The sequence below is a fragment of the Myxine glutinosa genome, chromosome 3 (assembly GCF_964187855.1).
Source record: "Myxine glutinosa chromosome 3, kmMyxGlut1.1, whole genome shotgun sequence".
In the NCBI taxonomy this organism is placed as follows: Eukaryota; Metazoa; Chordata; class Myxini; order Myxiniformes; family Myxinidae; genus Myxine; species Myxine glutinosa.
Window position 1 is genome coordinate 188,427,951 of NC_136263.1, and position 19,721 is coordinate 188,447,671.

At 41.9% G+C, this 19,721-nt stretch overlaps 1 protein-coding gene across 3 annotated transcripts in view; it reads left to right on the forward strand.

Annotated features, from left to right (window-relative positions):
• The window catches only part of WDR5 (WD repeat domain 5), a 56,455-nt gene that overhangs the window by 24,520 nt on the left and 12,214 nt on the right, over positions 1-19,721 (forward strand). For 2 of the 3 annotated variants that reach the window (XM_068109662.2, XM_068109663.2), the window contains exons 4-10: positions 2,699-2,772; positions 3,485-3,574; positions 10,608-10,697; positions 10,825-10,908; positions 16,098-16,153; positions 16,308-16,354; positions 19,305-19,380. In XM_068109662.2, coding sequence (XP_067965763.1) covers positions 2,699-2,772; positions 3,485-3,574; positions 10,608-10,697; positions 10,825-10,908; positions 16,098-16,153; positions 16,308-16,354; positions 19,305-19,380 — 517 coding nt within the window. The remainder of the gene's footprint in view (positions 1-2,698; positions 2,773-3,484; positions 3,575-10,607; positions 10,698-10,824; positions 10,909-16,097; positions 16,154-16,307; positions 16,355-19,304; positions 19,381-19,721) is intronic. The other variant, XM_068109664.2, reaches the window with a different exon arrangement.

Below are 19,721 nucleotides of genomic sequence, written 5' to 3' on the forward strand. Positions count from 1 at the left end.
TGAAGAGTGGCCATAGAATTAAAGACAAGTTTCGTTAAATACGAGTTCTCTATTGTTCTGAGGTCTCTGGTCGCTGCTGATGGAACTATGCTACACTGTCTGACAAAAAGCAATAGACTTGAAGGTTTTAGAAGCACTACCAAGTGAGATGGATAATTAAGTTGCAATAACAAAACAAGAACCACCAAATGCTGGAAAGAAAGTCGTGAAAGTTGATGGAATGGCCGAGGTGCAAGCAATGGGCAAGCCAGCATCAATATAAACACGCAGAGGCCTTGCTAATCATTTCATTGGACGCCGAGACATGAAGTACTGTAATTATGATGAGATGCATGTCATATTGTCATATTTGATGACTACACTGTGACCGACTCCCTGAAATCTGCCACAAGATCTCTACGTCTTGGTAGAATTGATGCTGTCCACTATTATACAATGATCCAGCACATTGCCCTGAGAAAGCTATCGTCCCATGCAACAACAACAACATGCATTTTAAGGCCATTTTCCCTGCGAGAGCGGTAGTTAGCCTTGCGGGCCCCATGACAATCTTTTCCATTTTGCCCTATTTTCTACATCTCCCCTTGTTAACCCCCTTGCCTGCATTTCTTCTTTCACCACCTTTAGCCAAGTCTTTCTCGGTCTTCCCCGTCTTCTACTTCCTTCTACATTCATTTCCACCACTCTTCTCAACCATTCACTTCCATCCTTCCTCAACACATGACCAAACCATCTCAACCTGTTTCTCTTCACAGCATCCATCACAGGCTCTATTCCCATCATCTTTCACAATTCATCATTTGTCTTCCTCTCCCTCACCGATGCTCCGCACATCTACTGAACCATTCGCATTTCCACCCTTCCCAGCCTTCGTTGCTGCTCTACGTTCATTACCCATATCTCGCTTCCATAAATCATAACACTTTTCACACATGCAGCATACACCTTTCCCTTCAGCTTCAATGACACTCCCCTCCTCATCAGCACGCCACTCAGTTCCCGAAACTTCTTCCATGCACATCTCACTCTAGAAACCGTTGCCGAGTCTGATCCACCTTCTCCATTCAGCATGTCTCCCAGGTCGCAAAATGTTTTCACACCTTCCAGCTTCACGCCGTCTCCAAGATCCAACTCAACATTTCCTCCATCTGCAGCTCCCTCTATGCACACCTTACATTTGAATGTAGCTGCCACACTGGTTTATGACCCTCTCAGACCACTACTTTTTTGATGAACCCACTCGGTGCACATTGTACATTGAATGGAGTTCACTCCGACACCCTTCCTGCACACAGCACACGGCCACTTCCCAGTTCTTTCCACCTCACCACATGCTTTACCACCTGCCATCACCTTCCTCTTTCCGATATTCACCTTCAGACCTTTCGCCTCCAGACATTCCTTCCACTTGTTCATCTTCTCCTTCATTCCATCCATACTCTCCCCAATCAACACCAGATCATTTGCATACAACAACTCCCATCGTAAACCCTCCTTTACATTCTGAGCCAGCACCTCCATCACAGCTACAAATAGTAGTGGACTTAGTACCGACCCCTGATGCACTCCCACCTTCACCTCAAACTCACCACTGTTCCCGTCCTTCGTCCGTACAGCTGTGCACGCTCTCTCGTACATTGCCATCACTACTCTGATCAACCATTCCTCCACTCCTAACTTCCTCATTGCCCATGTCACTACTTCACGTGGAACCCTATTGAATGCTTTCTCTAGATCAACAAACCCAAGAAACAACTTCTTCCTCTTTTCCATGTACTTCTCCTGCAACTGCCTTGCAATAACAATCACGTCTGTCATTCCTCTTCCTGGCATAAATCCAAACTGCATTTCGTCACTCTTCGCCTTCTTCCTTATCCTCCTCTCCAACACCCTTTTCAATACCTTCATTCCATGCTCCAATAACTTTATCGCTCGATACAAGCCACAGTCCAGAGGGTCACCTTTCCCCTTGTATAGAGGGACGAAGGTACTTAGTTTGCCAATCCACTGGAATGCGGCCTTCTTTCACCACCAGATTACAGATCACTGTCATTCTCTTCACAGCCCAATTTCCTGCTGCCTTCACCAAATCTCCCACAACTCCCGTCGGCCCTCCCGCTTTTCTCCTCTTCATTGCTTTTATCGCTTCCTCAACTTCCTTCTCAGTTATCTTCTATGCCGGTCCTAAAACTGGGTTACTCTCTATTAGATGATGTATATTTGACACTCTACACAACATAAAGATCATAAACAACATTTGAATGTATAGCAAAAAGTGGCCATTTTGATGACGTCATAACTGTTAACTGCCATCTTCACCAGAATGCAAACGTGCATTTTTTGGTTCTTTGTAGTTCATTATAAACGATGTTATGGTCACGTGCTGTAATCATTAAATTGTCACACCATTACAATTTCTGGGGTCTATAAGGTTTCTGCCGTGGGCTGTCATGACTCCCGAGTGAGACTCCCGAGTATTACTTTGTTATTCCTGGAAATTTGTCTGGCCTTTCTTGGTTCAAATTATTCTGTAATACAGTATTATATGTCTCTAACTAATGTTATTTTCAATTTTTACCATGTCTTTTTCTCAAATATTTGTCACTGAGCCATCATTATTGCTAAAAATATATTTTATGATTCCCTCATTTCTTAAAAATATTATTTTGCTTCTTCTAATCCCTTCTATGTTTTATAGCTGCAGACAAGCTAATCAAGATTTGGGGAGCATACGACGGAAAGTTTGAGAAGACAATTTGTGGACATAAGCTGGTATGTATTATATTTTAGGTATTTGGCCATCATTGGACTCGTTGATGGATTAAGTACTTCACACATCCTGTTAATATTTCCACTAAACTTGTATTTTTTATGAAAACGTTTCTCAACAAAATTTACTTCTGGCACATTGAAATGTGCTGTACATTCCACATCCTTCTTTATGAATACAAGTGTTGGGTATAATTAACAGAATGGGTGAAGTCCTTGATCCCTGATTGCCAAATGTAATAAATGGAATACTTTTTATACCTTCGCCAGTGACTGTCAGTGGAGGCATTATGTCTTCAGTGTCGTCCATCCGTTTGTGAGATGTGTTTGTTGCTGCGATAACTTAAGAACGGCTGAAGGGATGCAAATCAAACTAGGTACAAGTTTGTATAATGATTTAAAGATAAACGGATTAGATTACGGGGTTAATAAGTCAAAGGTCAAAGGTCAGAGGTCCCATCAGGTAAAAATTATGTGGCTGAGCTAACTTGTGAACCAGTAATGGGATTTTGATCAAACTTGGCATAAGTGTATATAATGATGTAATGATGTGGACGGAGGCATATTGGTCTATGGCGCAACGTCGAAGAGTGCCGTTCTAGTTCAGATTTTTATTTAGCTGTGAGCATTTGGAGCATGGAGAGTGTAAATTTGAAGTTTGCATTTTTGTGTGTGTACAGTGTTGTTGAGATTCAAGAGTGGTTCCCTTTTCCAGGGTATTTCAGACGTGGCTTGGTCATCTGACTCGAATCTACTCGTGTCTGCCTCTGATGACAAGACGTTAAAAATTTGGGATGTGAACTCAGTAAGTATGGTAGGGTTTTTGTTCTGTCAATTGTAATATTACAACATTTTGCCTTAAAATTGGCCGATTGTAGAGTTGAATGCTGAAACATTTACTTATTTAGGCATTGGATATTTGTACAGAACTGTACAAACTAAATGACCACTGAAGTTAATCTTCTGTAGTCTTTGGGAAATTGCTCAGATTGCTGGGACTGATTATATTGTTACACAAGTCGGTCACATGACCATCGCATCATCAACCATGTCAGTTATTTTTGTCTTTGTACAGAAATCGGAATTGATGTTACAGAACTGTACGGGATAGCCTCAGTAGCTATTTGTGTAGAACATTACTAATAATTCCTGTATTAATTAATAAACATCTCAAAAAGTAAATGTTTGTAATAGACACTTGTTCTCTGAAGAGCTCATAATAAGCATATTCCGTATGATTAGCTTTAAGTGGCTCTTGGTATGGTTCCGTACGAACAGCCACTGCCATGTTTTTAACATTTGTTGAATTTAGTTTTTCTTAATTTTGCTGATGCATGTTAACAGCAGCTAGCATACTTTATTCTGCCAATTAGCGTGATGGTTTGACCTTTCCAATAATGGTGATGACTGGGTTAACATGTGGGGGTAGGGGTGGGGGGAAGAAAAAAATTAACTTTTCAAGCATGGTCTGTCTTCTTTTTCTTTCCTTTAACATGCCTGTTATGGTGAAAGGATAAGCTCATATCATGCACCAGACTTTATGCAATTGCCAGATTTCCAATTGTGTTATAAAAACAAACAAACAAAAAAAAACACCTTTAGAGGCCATTTTTCCCCGCAAAGCGGGGGTTGGCCTTTTTCGGGCACCGTGGTTGTTGTTGTTTTTGTTGGTCCCCTTTTTGAAGCAATGTTTTACGGCCGGATGCCCTTCCTGCCGCCAACCCTTTTTGTCGCCTTTTACGACAAACAGGGAATTACCAGTGAACTGGTACTCAATTAGCCGACCTCGGAAGGATGACAGGCTGAGTCAACCCCCCTGGCGTTAATACGGCCATCGACCGGGATTCGAACCCAGGATCCCAGGATCCTAACCTGGCACCCTAGCCGCTAGCCCAACACCAGGGCTGTGTTATACCTATATTATAAAAGGAGCCATGTTTGTTTGTTTGTCGTATTATAACTTGAGAACGGATTAACGGATTTCAATAAATCCAACAAAGTGGATTCGGGTAACTCCCGGGAATGTTTGTGAGCCAAAAACTATTATTATTATTATTTTTAAATGGGTACATGGACACGCGTGTGAAAACTGCAAATGCCAACACGTGATGTTGGTTATCTCTGCACGGAGAGCAGGATCTCCCAGGAATCCTTTTCTTTTCTTCCCCCATAGATTAGCCATCGCAGAAAAGATTGGTATTTCCGTCAGCGAGGCGACGGGTCTTATATTCTAGTGTGATATAAAAATTGGTCGACATCAATGTAAATGCATGAATTAAACAAGAAAGAGCAATCAGAGATTGCAGACCCTCGCCAGGATGTGTTTTCAGTGGTTTTTAAGGCTTTTGTGTTACAACAAATATGGCGACCGAACCACGTGACCGATGACGTCATCTTTTTTTTTCTCCACCAATTTATCCCTAGATGATGCTCAAGAAATTTCATCTTAATCGGATGAAGTTTTGTACTTGTCGAATTATGACGACATAATGGAGGCACCTATGACATCATCATTAACATATTTTATTCCCCATGGAGAGTTCTTTAGAATGAGCCATGTCTCAATTTTTTCCATGCAGCGCTTTCGGAGATGTAGAGGTGCAAAGTTTTTTTTTTTTTTTTTTTTTTTTTTTTTTTTTGTATACAAGATCGAGGCTCGTGAAAGAGCGAAAATTAATCACACAGAAAGACAAACAGACACATAAAACAAATAACATCGGGAGCGGTAGACAAGATGGGGAGAGAGGGGGAAGGACACAAACACAACATTTGAGAGCAGGGACCGAGAGACATGGAGACATCGAGAGATCTGTGGGAGGGAGAGGGCTTTGGGGGGGAGGCATGTGAAGGGGGGAGGCATGTGAAGGGGGGGGGGGGGTGGGAGAGGTATAAACATATGGACACTGCCAGGATTTCCAGGAAATAAGTTGGAATTTCAAACAAGGTGGATCTGGGGTGAATTAGTGGGGGTAGAAAAGATCAAGGTTATGGATGGGGGAAGATAAGAGATGGTGGTGAACAGCTGTTTTAAAGACCTGGAGGGAGGAGAGGGATTGAAGGGAGTGTGGGAGTTTGTTCCACAGGCGGGAGAAAAGAGGAATGAAAGAGTGAAGGTGAGCAGAGAGCCGAGATTTCGGCAGTTTAACCATCAGAGGGTTGCTGGCAGATCTTGTGCGACCTGTAGGAATATTTGGGGGACAGAGCACGGAGACTGCTGGGGGAGCAAGGCCGGAGAGGAGTCGGTAGAAGACAGAAAGACCACCTACCTGCCTGCGGTGAGTGAGTGAAAGGCCCTCGGAGATAGCTTCATCGCGGGAGATTCCAATGATTTTGAAAGCTTTGGATTCAACAGCGTGAAGCCGAGCCAGGTGTGAGGCAGGAGCACCAGCCCATAGGGGAGAACAGTATTCCATTGAGCTGCGGATGAAAGCCTTGTATGTGGTGAGGAGCTCAGGTGTGCCGAGGAAGGACTTCGCACGACGGAGGATGCCCAGTCGGCGACTGGCTTTGGAGGCCAGCTTGGAAATGTGGTTTTCCCAAGAAAGATCATGGCAGATAGTGAGACCCAAAAGCTTGAGTGACAGAACTTCTTGGAGAGGATTGTTGAGAAAGTAGATGGGAGGGTTGTCCAGTCGATCTTTTCGGAGAGACATAGTAAGAGAGTGAGATTTGGCAGGATTGAAAGACATGTTCCACTTGTTTGACCAGTCTGTGATTTTGTCCAGGTCTTCAGAGAGTGAGGAGGCTGCAGACTGCCTATCTGAGGGAAGAGGAATGGAGCGGCAGAGAGTGGAGTCATCAGCAAAGAGATAGAGAGGATTTTCCAGAGAGTCAGAGAGATCATTGATAAAGACCAGAAAAAGCACAGGGCCCAGCACACTTCCTTGGGGAACTCCAGCCTGAACAGGAAGGGGAGATGAGAGAAATCCATTCAGGGCCACACGTTGACTACGACCAGAGAGGAAGTCCGCAAGCCATGCATGGAGATTTCCATGGATACCATAGGAGGAGAGTTTGGTGAGCAGAGCTGGGTGCCAGACCGTATCAAAGGCCCTTGATATGTCAAGGGAGACAGCTCTGATTTCCTGTTTGGCATTCAGGACCTCCATCCATTGTTGAGACAGCAGAAGCAGCATGTCCAGAGTAGAGTGACCTGGTCTGAAACCAAATTGATGATCAGAGATCAAGCCATTGGAGAAGAGGAAAGATTTCATATCCGAAGCAATGATGGATTCCATGACTTTGCTGATAAATTGGGAGCAGGCTGATTGGTCTGTAGTTGCAAGGATCTGTTTTTGCACCTTTTTTGTGTAAAGCGGTAATGTTAGCTGATTTCCAGGATGCTGGCAGATGACCTTGAGCAAAAGATAGGGTGAAAAGAACAGAGAGAGGGTGAGATAGAGCGGCAGAGCAGGATTTTAGGACCCGTGGGCTGATGCCGTCTGGTCCAGTTGCAGAATCAGAGTCGAGGTTTGACAAAAAAGTCGAGGTTTTTTGGGTTTTCCAAGATGGCGGCCATGCCACGTGATGTACGATGCCATAATTATAATTTTAAAATTCTACAGGTGGAGTTGCACCTATGATGAAAATTTCCTGTCAATTGGACCAACGCTTGCAGGGAAAATCATATTTATTCTGTGCGGACAAAAACAGACAGACAGTCAAACAAACAGACAGACAAACAAATGGAAAATCACTGAGTGACACTTGGCAAAACAGAACAAAGTAGAATGGCACTCAGTAGAGCTTCCTTTTGACCTCAAAAATAATTAGTGGTTGAGTTCAGTGACTTGATATGCAAATAGTCTTCAAAGTTTAAGTTAATCGGATGAAAATTGACAATTTTAGAAATTTTGCCTATGTTGACCTTTTGGCCTATGTTGACTGAAAATAGTTTGTGGTTGAATCCTTAGCTGATATGAAAGTCATATTCAAATTTCAAGTCAATCGGATGAGAATTGAGGATTTTAGAAATTTCAGAAAAAGTGGTTGATCTTTGGCCTATGTTGACCTTTTGGCCTATGTTGATCTCAAAAATAGTTGATGGTTGAATTCAGTTAGCTGATATGAAAATCCCATTCAAATTCCAAGTCAATCGGATGAAAATTTAGGATTTTAGAAATTTGAAATTGTTGTTAACCTTTTGGCCTATGCTGATCTTAAAAATAGTTGGTGGTTGAATTCAGTTAGCTGCTGTGAAAATCCTATTCAAATTTCAGGTCAATCTGATGGAAATTGAGGATTGTATAATTATTTTTTAAAAAGTGGTTGACCTTTGGCCTATGTTGACCTTTTGGCCTATGCTGATCCCAAAAATAGTTGGTTGAATTCAGTTAGCCAACATGTAAATCCTATCCAAATTTCAAGTGAATCGGATGAAAATTGAGGATTTAAGAAATTCGAAATTGTTGTTGACCTTTGGCCTTTGTTGACCTTTTGGCGTATGCTGATCTCAAAAATAGTTGGTGGTTGAATTCAGTTCGCTGATACGAAAATGCCATTCAAATTTCAAGTGAATCTGATGAAAATTGAGGATTTTAGAAATTTGAAAAAAGTGGTTGACCTTTGGCCTGTTTACCTTTTGGCCAATGCCGATCTCAAAAATAGTTAGTGGTTGAATTGTTTCAGCAGATATGTTAATCCGATTCAAATTTCAAGCAATCGGATGAAAATTGAGGATTTTAGAAATCTGAAAAAAGTGATTGACCTTTGGCCTATGTTGACCTTATGACCTATGTTTATCTCAAAAATAGTTGTTGGTTGAATTCAGTTAGCTGACATGTAAATCCTATTCAAATTTCAAGTCGATCGGATGAAAATTGAGGATTTTAGTAATTTGAGAAAAGTGGTTGACCTTTGGCCTATGTTGACCTTGTGACCTTTTGACCTCAAAAATATATAGGATTTTGTCGGACCACAAACTCTACCATTTGGTGAAGTTTCGTGAAGATGGGTTTAAAATTGTGACCTGTAGGCAAGTATAAGTGAGCGGACAAACAAACACACACACAAACTGTGTGTATAATGATCAACATACTTGTCCAAAATTTTTTTTTTTTTGCCAAGTAACAAACGGACTCAAATGCAACACCCTCTCCTCAGGTGAGGGTAACAAGTAATTTCTATAGATGTCAATGAACAAAGACAGGAGAAGAAGTGTGTCTCTGGAATGAGAATTTGGAAGCAACAGATGGTGGTGCACTTGCATCTCCTGTTCTTACCTGCAATCTTGTTTTTACACCATAGCCCATAGGGCAAAGCCGTCTATAACAGTTTTTGCCTGTCTGTATGTACTCGTATGTATGTATGTTTGTTTGTATGTCCCCTCAAACATACACCAATCAGAGCTGAGGATCTGGTCACATGACAGGGGTGATGTAACGTAATTATGGCGGTACGACGGCAGACTCCACAAACCACCATTTTGATTCCTATGCCGTTCAGGCCGGACATATCGTTGAACCTGTCATATATCACAATCGCCATGCTCTACCTTTATGCTTTTCATTCAGTGTGAAACACAAAAAAATCGATTGTTAAAATGACCATCAAATATCGAAAGGATAGGCGTTACGGGTCTTCAGGCCACTTCAGACAAATTAGTCCAGGTTTCTTAATGCAGTATTGTCGTCTTCGTAATAATAATAATATCGTTGATAATAAAAAATATACTAAATACAATCATAACACTGTAATCCCTTTGTCATGACTGCAAAGTTACTGCATTGAAGAGGTGTATGGTTGGTTCATTGTTGACTCGAACCATATTGAATAAAGCGGTGTCTCTTCATACAGTATTATTGTCCCCCGTCGCACCGCAGAGCGAAAGGGGGACTATGGTTTTCCCCTCCGTCCTTGCGGGCGTGCTTGCGTACGTGCGTGCGTAAGCGAAGGACCGCATTCGAATTTGGTGTGTGGGTGCAACCCACGTCAAAATCCAAGATGGCCGCCGCAATGTATGTCTGAACCTTGTGAGTGGAATATCTTGAAAAATAAGCGAAGTACCAACTTCTAATTTGATGTGTGGGTGTATCTAGGCTTAAGGAAGAACGCTATTGAAAATTGGGTCGCCACGTCAAAATCCAAGATGGCCGCCTTGCGTCTTCCACTTTGTCAACTCGCATCACTTCACCGACGGGGGACCTAGGCGTAACGCTTGTCGTTTTCGTAATAACAATAATATCGTTAATAATAAAAAAATATATACTAAATATAATCATAACATTGCAATCCCTTTGTCGTGATTGCAAAATTACTGGATTGAAGTGGTGTATGGTTGGTTCATAGTTGACTCGAAACTTATTGAATAAACCAGTGTCTCAATGCAATCTCTTCATTTCCATGGTGACCGAGAGCTTGGAGACGAGTACTTCAAAAAAAAAAATTATATTTACATTATTTGTTAACAGGTATCCCCTCTGAGGTCACCATCCTCTTCAACTAAAATATCAAACAAGCCTGGCTACGCTGCTGTTAGACTTTCGGTCTTGTTTTTTAATATATCTTTTGTTTGTTTAACGCCCATTAACCCTTCATAACCAATCACTCTTAATTGCAGGTTGCTGTGTTTCCTCCCCTTAACCCCCCCCACCCCCTCTCTCCTTCCTGTTCATTCCTGCTCACTGTCAGTTCTTACCCATCACCATCTTGCTTTTCCCTGAGCCTCAATCTTGTAAAGTAAAACATATTCACATTCAGTTATTAAAAATGGCGTAGGTTGGAGAGAGCCGTCGTGGGAATAGTTGAGTGTTGAAAGGGAGTGTTAAATTTGGTTTTTGTTTTCCATGTGGTGTTTACTTACTGTAATGGTGCCATCTGCTTTGCTTTGTGCCTTGCAGGGAAAGTGCCTGAAAACTCTGAAAGGACATAGCAACTATGTATTTTGTTGTAATTTCAACCCTCAGTCCAATCTCATTGTGTCTGGCTCGGTGAGAAACACCTTCTCACACGTAATCACATCCAATAACGAAATTTTTGTAAATAAATATTTAAATGGTACATACTTTCATATATGGGATCTTAGAAACCGAGCCATTGTTATTCATCTTTTTTCAGTTTGATGAGAGCGTGCGGATTTGGGATGTGAAGTCGGGGAAATGCTTGAAGACGCTCCCAGCTCACTCGGATCCTGTCTCCGCTGTGAGTTATACCTTTAGTGGACACATTGTTAACAAAGTGAAAGGAATTATGGTTGTTCTGATAATTATCTCTGCCACTAAAAGTGGACGGAAGTTATCTTTTCACCCCTGTCTGTCTGTCTGTCTGTTTTTCTTTGTTTGTTCTTTATCTGTCGGTCTGTAAGCAGGATATCTCAAAAAGTTGTGGACGGATTTGGTATAAACTTGGTGGACAGGTTGGGTGTGTGACAAGGACAAATTGTTTCGATTTTGGTGAATATCAAGATCAGGATAGGAGAGTTTTGTTTTTCAATTTCTCAAGTGATTCTTCACCTTTGAGACATGGGGCCAAAAACGATATAAAACATGTGTTACGTGCTCCTCCCCAAACCCCGGTCACGGTGTACCTCCGAGCCCCGAAAAGAGTCACGGCAGAAAGATGTGTTATTTTGTATGTCAAAGATCAATGGTGAAACCACACCAATTGTTACCAACAAACAAGTATTGTATTAAAATCACACAAGAATAACAGTACAAAAAAACAATAGTAATCAATTGTACAACCAATATATATTTCCTATGATGGTACCATCAGCTTCGTACAATGTAACTCACTGTGCTCCAAGTGAGCGAAAAAAGAACATTCACAATGTCTCTATCCCGGCATCAAGCCAAAGTCGATCCACGCTCCGTGATCGTCAGAATGATGTCGTATCGAGACCAGAATCCCATTGGGTTGACAGTCACACTGCCAAAGATGGGCGAAAGTGTCCTCAAGAGGCGACTGGGAAAACACACCTTCGGGTATGGACGTTCAACGGCTCACAGACGGCGAACCGCAAATTCCCACTCGAAATCCACGTTACACACACACACACCAGATTAACGTCTGGATGGTTGTGAAAATGGTTGAAGCGAGGTGAAGAGCCTGGAGCGATCCGAAATCGGCGCGAGGTAAAATGGCCAACGGCCCATACTCGAGACGTAACGGCACTCAAATGATTCTCTTCGGAATCAACCGCAAAACCTGACACGCAGGTTTATCTGTCACAGCGATAACAACTCTGTCGCAGGAATCCCTTTCCCAGGAAACCCCAAAGTTGGCTAGTGACCCCCGTTCGCTAGCGTTTGCTCAAAACCTCAACGCAGCTCGGTTTCTTGTCCACCTCACTCGCTCCGCCTCTTTCCTCTTCTTCGTCTTCGTCTTCGTCCGGTTCCGGTTTCTTTTAAAACATTAACTTTTTTACCTTTTGAAAATAGTAATCTCTTTTTCACTTAAACGACAACAATAATTAATAGTACATGCAACCAAAAATGTTTGCAGTGGATGAGAACCAAAACAACGGAAGTGACGAATCCGTAACACATGATATATCAAAAAACTGTGGACAGATTATAACAAAACTTTGTGGATAAGTTTATTAGTTGACAAGAACAAGCCAATTTGATTTTGGTTCAGGTCAGGATCCAGATCTGGCCGATCAGTGGGATACAAAGCCTAACCTGTTTAGCCTGGTGGATGTATGCTCTCTACTGAGTGCTGTTCTAACTCTTTCATGTCCCCGCCGATGAAGTTGCCGGAGGCATTATGTTTTCGGGTTGTCCGTCCATCCGTCTTTCTGTGATAGGTTTTTGTTCCCGTGATAACTTGAGAAGGGCTGAAAGGATCCAAGTCAAACTTGGTGCAGGTATGCATAATGAGGTAAATATAAACTGATTAATTTTTGGGGTCATGAGGTCAAAGGTCAGTGGTCATGTTAGGTAAAAATGTTGTTACCGAGGTAACTTGTGAGGAGGTGATGTGGTTTTCACCAAAGTTGGGACAAGTATGTATTATGACGCAAAGATGAACTGATTGGATTCCGGTATCAAGAGGTCAAATGTCATTGTCTGTAATAGGTTTTTGTTACCACGATAACCTAAGAATGGCTGGAGGGAACCAAGTCAAACTTGGCACAAGTTTGTATTATGATGTAAAGATAAACAGATTACATTATGGGGTTAAGAGGTCAAAGGTCAAAAGTCCCGTCAGGTAAAAATGCTGTTACTGCGCTAACTCGTGAACCAGAGATAGGATTTTGACCAAACTTGGTAGAAGTATATATTATGTTGAAAAGATGAACTCATTCGATTTCTGCGTCAAAGGTCGGAGGTCATGTCAGGTACAAATGTGATACTTGAGAATGGCTGAACGGATTTAAATCAATGTTGGTACAAGTATGTATAATGATGTAACAACGTTGCAATGTCAAAGAATGCCGTTCTAGTTTTTATATTAGTCATAGCTTCATGCAGAAGTTCTCTTCATTTTGTCATCTTCCCGACAATATGACCTTGCTTTTCCATTAGCCGAGACATTGTATACAGAAAAATACATACAGAAATTATTTATGGACTTTCTGAGATGACTACACCGTTGATCTTCACATTTGTTCAACACTAATAGATGGTTATGTCTCATCATGAATATAAGAGCAGTGGAGTTAATGATACAGGGTTTTGCTGAATCTTTTAGTGCTACCAGAAATAACGCTTCTTGACCATCACTGCCTGTGAAAGGTAATGTAGACAGGATTTGGTTTTTCGCTCAACTGGAACATAGTTCAGGGGAGCTTGTGGGATGGCGCATCATCAGTCCGTAAACACTTTCAACTTCTCCGAAACTGCTGCTGGGATTTTTTTTTTTTTTTTGTATACAAGATCGAGGCTCGTGTAAGAGGTAACATTAATGACAAAAAAAACCAAACGGACACAAAAGACAAAATAAAGGGAGCGGGAGACAAGATGGGGAGAGAGGGGGAAGCACACAAGTACAACATTTGAGAGCAGGGACATCGGGAGATCTGTGGGAGGGAGAGGACTTGGTGGGGGGGGGGGGGGGGGGGTGGGAGAGGTAAAAAAAAACACATGGACACAGCTAGGACTTCCAGGAAAGAAGTCGGTATTTCAGAAAAGTGGATCTGGGGTGAATTAACATGGGTAGAAAAGATCAAGTTTTTGGATGGGGGAAGATAAAAGATGGTGGTGAAGAGCTGTTGTAAAGACCTGGAGGGATGAGCGGGATTGAAGAGAGTGAGGGAGTTTGTTCCAGAGGCGGGAGAAAAGAGGAATGAAAGAGTGAAGGTGAGCAGAGAGTCTTTATTTTGGCAGTTTCACCAAAGAGGGTTGCAGGCAGATCTTGTGCGACCTGTAGGAGTATTTGGGGGACAGAGCACAGACAGGGCTGGGGGGCTAGGCCAGAGAGGAGTCAGTAGAAGACAGAAAGACCACCAACCTGCCTGCGGTGAGTGACTGAAAGGCCCTCAGAGTTAGCTTTATCGTGGGAGATTCCAATGATTCTGAAAGCTTTGGTTTCAACAGTGTGAAGCCGAGCTAGGTGTGAGGCAGGAGCACCAGCCCAGAGGGGAGAGCAGTATTCCATTGAGCTGCGGATGAAAGCTTTGTATGTGGTGAGGAGCTCAGGTATGCCAAGGAAGGACTTCGCACGACAAAGAATGCCCAGTCGGCGACTGGGTTTGGAGGCCAGCTTGGAACTTCTTGGAGAGGATTGTTGAGAAAGTAGATGGGAGGGTTGTCCAGACGGTCTTTTCGAAGAGACATAGTGAGAGTGTGAGACTTGTCAGGATGGAAAGACATGTTCCACTTGTTTGACCAGTCTGTGATTTTGTCCAGGTCTGCAGAGAGTGAGGAGGCTTTAGTTGGTGTAGTTTATACTGCTTTATTCTACCAGTTGAGCACCCATGGTGTTGAGATGCCTCTATTTTTTCCCTGTAGTACATCAACATGAGGCTTATTGAGTTTCTTTTTGATTTTTTTTCATATATCACATTTGTACGAGGACATTGAGACATCAGTCGATGTATATCAAAAATTACATGGCGATAGCTTGCCTTTTCTCCACAAAGTACACCGTGGGATCCCTATCCCCATCATCCCTATCTGTGTCTGTCAACCAACAGATCTGTCCACCCTCATCTCCGTATTGCATCTATAATAAAACCCTTAATTTGCTAAGAAATGTTTTCCCACCTTCCAAATAATCAGCAACCACCACATTCGGTGTGTCTTTCCTTGGGAGATTATAAATGGTATTTGAATGCAGTTTACACGAATAAAATGACAGTACAAATTCAGTAAACTCAGCATCTTCAGGAGTAGCAAAACTCCTGTCACAATTGGTGATCTTAGTCAGACCCCTCGACGTGACAATGTTGACAGTGGGTAGTGGGAAAACGGGCAGGACAAACGAGCAAAGAGGTGAATGGAAAGGAAAAGATAAGGGAGAAATACAGGAAGCCAGTAACCTGCAAGCAAGAGGGTTGTGTTCAGAGTGGATAATTGGAAGTACAAAAGGGATGAAAGATGTCCTTCAATGTTGCTGCACTGCTGACTTGAAGTCATTGGAGGAGGAGTGGGATTGAACCAACTCAGGAAGACATTTAGTTCCACAAGCGGTAAGAAAGAGTAAAAAAAAGTGCTGAGCAGTTAGCATGGTTTCTATAAAGTTAACAAGGAAGGGGTTACTGAAGAATCTATGCATGAGGGCGTAGTGTGGTGCGGAGGAGGGAAGGTGGTGAAATCTGAGGAAGAGCTTTGTGCTGAAAGCATAGGGAGTAAGACCAGAAGAGAGGGACTAAAGAAATCTCGTCTTTATAAAGTAGGTACAATACCGATCACCAACCTGTCTGCATCAAGAGAACAGCAGGCCTTTTACTTCTGCTTCTTTGTGGGGAAAAGCTTTATTGAGAGGTATGAAATGTTGGCACCAGTCAATAAGGGAGAGCAGTTATTTCAGCTTAGGCCATGAGACCCTGGGAGGTTTGGTTTTACAAGGGAAGGATTTGGCTCGATAGAGGGTATCCAATCTGTGGTCGGCTTTGGAGGCCAACTTTGATATTTGTTTTGCCCAACTTTTAATATGTTGAGTCATCATGGCCGGTTGGTGGTGAGGCCCAGAGGTTTGAGCGATTGAATCTGTCCCATATGTTGATCAAGGGAATAGATCGGTGGATTCACCAGACAATCTTACAGGTGGGAATGTGAGATGAGCCTCGATTGTATGACATGCTTCATGTTTCAGACCAGTTTCGCATCCTTTCCAGGTTTGCAGGAAGGATAAGCAGCTGTTGCCAGTCTGTCGTTTCTAATGTTCTGGAATACAGTATTGAAGTTCTCACTATTTGCCGATCTTTTTCTTCCCCTCCATGCCAGGTACATTTTAACAGAGATGGTTCCCTCATTGTCTCGAGCAGCTACGATGGTCTTTGGTAAGTGTGGGGCATACCAGTGGTGCATATATTTGATTGAAAAATAGTTTCTCTCTAAGGTAAATTTTGAGATCATTATAACTGCCAAAACCACACATTGCTGATTTGACTTTCTCTTCTTCCCTCGTCTCCCCACCCTCTCTTCCTTTTCAAGCCGCATATGGGATACCGCATCTGGGCAGTGTCTGAAGACGTTAATTGGTAAGGATAACAACTTGCCAAATGAAACCTCAGTACTGCTTTTGAATAAGTATTCATCTTCTGAAGACGGTTGAACATTTGTTTATGAATAATATGTTCTGCTCTCCAGTAAACTTTTTAACGTGCGTTAAGACAAGTTTAAAAAAAACATGCACCGTTGTAATAAACAATTAATATACTTGTGCCAGACAAATATGACATTTGGTTAATGAGAAATGGCCCTTTGTAAATTGTAATTATTCATTTTGCATTCTCAAATTATTAGGGTGTTTTACACGCTTGTAAAACAAGCTTGTGAGAACTGTCCACTTGATCCCTTCTGGCGGCAGTGCCCTTCCCAGTTTACCGGAACTCAGGTCGGAGTACATGCTGGAATATGTGCGCTGGAGTAGGGTTAAAGCACATGCCCGTCTGCTGGCCTTTGGGTGGTATACATCATCTGACATCTGATTACAACCCCAATATTGGCCACTTAAAGCCAGTTTTGGGGTTGTAATCAGATGTAGAACCAGGTTTGGAGCCTCTATGTAGGTCCAATAACTGTTAAATGTCAATTTTGGAGGTCAGTGACATACACGTTTGCTCCATTAAAGTGAGATTCAGTAAATGTTCATTTTGAAAAAAAAAAAAAAAATGTTGAAAATTGAAAGAAATTATTTTTTCTCATTATTTACAAGGCAAGGACTTGATGACATTTCCTACTTTATATCAGAGAGTATGCCAGTACTCTATGTAGGGATGGCGTGGAAAAAAATGTCAGTCCCATCTGCTACATACAAAACTAAAGTTGGATTATCTTCTTTGAAATGTCGCTTAGGCTACATACAAGAGCCTATCTGGTCTGTTCAGCTGATTGTCGAGGTAGGGATCCCTTTTCAGTTCTCTAGACCAAGGCAAAAGCAAAAAAAAAAAACGTGGAAAAAACCAGATCGGTCAAACCCGGATTCATCTTGATACAATTCATCTTGTCGTTCATCATCATAATAATAATAATAATAATAATAATAATAATCTTCTTCAGACGGCATATTTCCGAGCTGCCTCTATCAATGGCAATGATTCTGCTACCAACCGACAGAGTTTTACTTCCTGCAACATCCTTTGGTGTTATAATTCTAATAAATTGAAAGGATTCCACCAAAAGTACACAAAACTACATTCCTTTATAAAATAATAGGACCGGGGTAGGCGTGGCTATGACGGTCAATCAGCTTGATGTGAGTGTGGCCGCTAGACACATTTGCCTCGGTGTCAGTGTTATGCGTGATAATGTGGCATCAAATAATATCCGCAAAAATATCATGCCTCGCGAAATGCCTTGTTTATCAGTGTTACATTTATGGAAATATAATAATAGTGAGGTACCAGTGCTACACACACCGCACACGGGACACGTGATCACGAACCCTCCAGTCACGGGTCAAGGCAAAAGCGAACCATGTGATCAATAACCGTCTCGAGTCACGGTTTATCGGCGGCAGATTTGCTACGTCGGCGCGTCACTGATGCTGTCGTATAGAACAGCCTGAACATGGGATCCACTCGAACTCTGAATTGAATAAATATTTGAACTGACATTTAGTGTTCCTGTCATCTTTGTTTTGGCATACTGCATCGACTGGAGTGGTCAATGGTCAATTAATTGATATTTAAATATAACGATCCGAGTTACCCTCGCCAGAGAAGAGGGTATTGCATTTGAGTCTGTTTGTTTATTTGTCTGTCTGTTTGTCTCTTTCGTTGTCCGCACAGAATAAATAAAATTTTCTCTGCAACCGTTGGTCCGATTGACAGGAAATTTTCACCATAGGTGCAACTCCACCTGTAGAATTTTTTATGATAATTATGATGTCATTGGTCACATGGTTCGGCCGCCATCTTGGAAAAACCGAAAAACTTTGCACCTCTATATCTCCGAAAGCACTGAAGAGAAAAAATTGAGACATGGTTCAGTGTAAAGAACTCTCCATGGGGAATAAAATATGTTGATTATGTCATAGGTGCCTCCATTATGACATCATAATTCGACAAATACAAAACTTCATCCGATAAAGATGAAATTTCTTGAGCATAATCTAGGCATAAACTGGTGGAGAAAAAAAAAAAAATGATTATGTCATCGGTCACGTGGTTCGACCGCCATCTTGGAAAAACCATAAAAATTTGCACCTCTACATCTCCGAAAGCGCTGCATTTTATGAAAAAAAAAAACATTTATGCCAGACACCATCAGTAGACCACTGGTGAGCACATCTATAACGTTTGTACTCCAACATTTGTAAATCAGTAGTGAAACATCATCTACTCAAATACTATAATAATTATTCATACGGTGTATTTCTGAGCTGGGCCTCAATGGCAATGACTGGAGTTTTACTTGGTGCAGCATCTTTTGCTATAGTTTGTTTCTCCAGTTCATTTATACAGTTAAATATTTACGGACGAGTGGGGTCACCTGTGGGAATCCCACGGCATGGACGTGTGTGACATTTGAACATCTTCATTTAGATGCTGCACATTCAGTTTTACAAAATTGTTACTGGCAATTTATCAGATCCACAAATGATGTAATCTACTCGATGTATTTACTTCTGATAACATGTGAATGCATGTGCGTGCACATGGGAAATAGTTTGAAATGCGTCATTACATTTCATGTAAAATGTGACCAAGAAGTTTAACCGGTAGGCCATTTGATAGCCATATTCACTAGTTGTTATATTTGGTGTTGGGGCAAAACCTCATAAAACGTTTCTGCCCAAGCTGGGTTTTAAAGTATTTTTCCTTGGAACTTTTCCTAGCACATTGCCAGTGGAGGCACGTGTAGTACTCACTCTGAGGGCCTTGTGACTTCTTGATGTGAAAATGCACCTAGAATGGAAGCATTTGGTTCACAGCAGCAGCATTCTGGTTTGAGGTTTTTTTAACCTTTCGCATGTATTTCCTCCAGATGATGACAACCCTCCAGTGTCCTTTGTAAAGTTTTCACCAAATGGAAAGTACATCCTCGCAGCAACCTTAGACAGGTGTGGAAGTGTTTTTGTAGTGTTGTTTGCTTTGGCCACTGATCATTGGTAGTTTTTAGTTTGTCATACTTGCTTTTAATAGATTTAGATCTGCCTAGCATGAACCCCTGGGACTGAATGAATGAATTTACTGCCTAAAACGTCCCAGTGAACACCCCAAGTTCGACCACAATGTTGCAACTCATTCCATCCAGCGGTTCAGGAGTGCATAAAAGTCAAGCAAACAAACGCACCCACGAACAGACATTTCTCGAATTATAGTGTATGAATGAATGAATGAATGAATGATCGTTTTAAGGCCATTTTCCCTGCTAGAGCGGGGGTTAGCCTTGCGGGCCCCA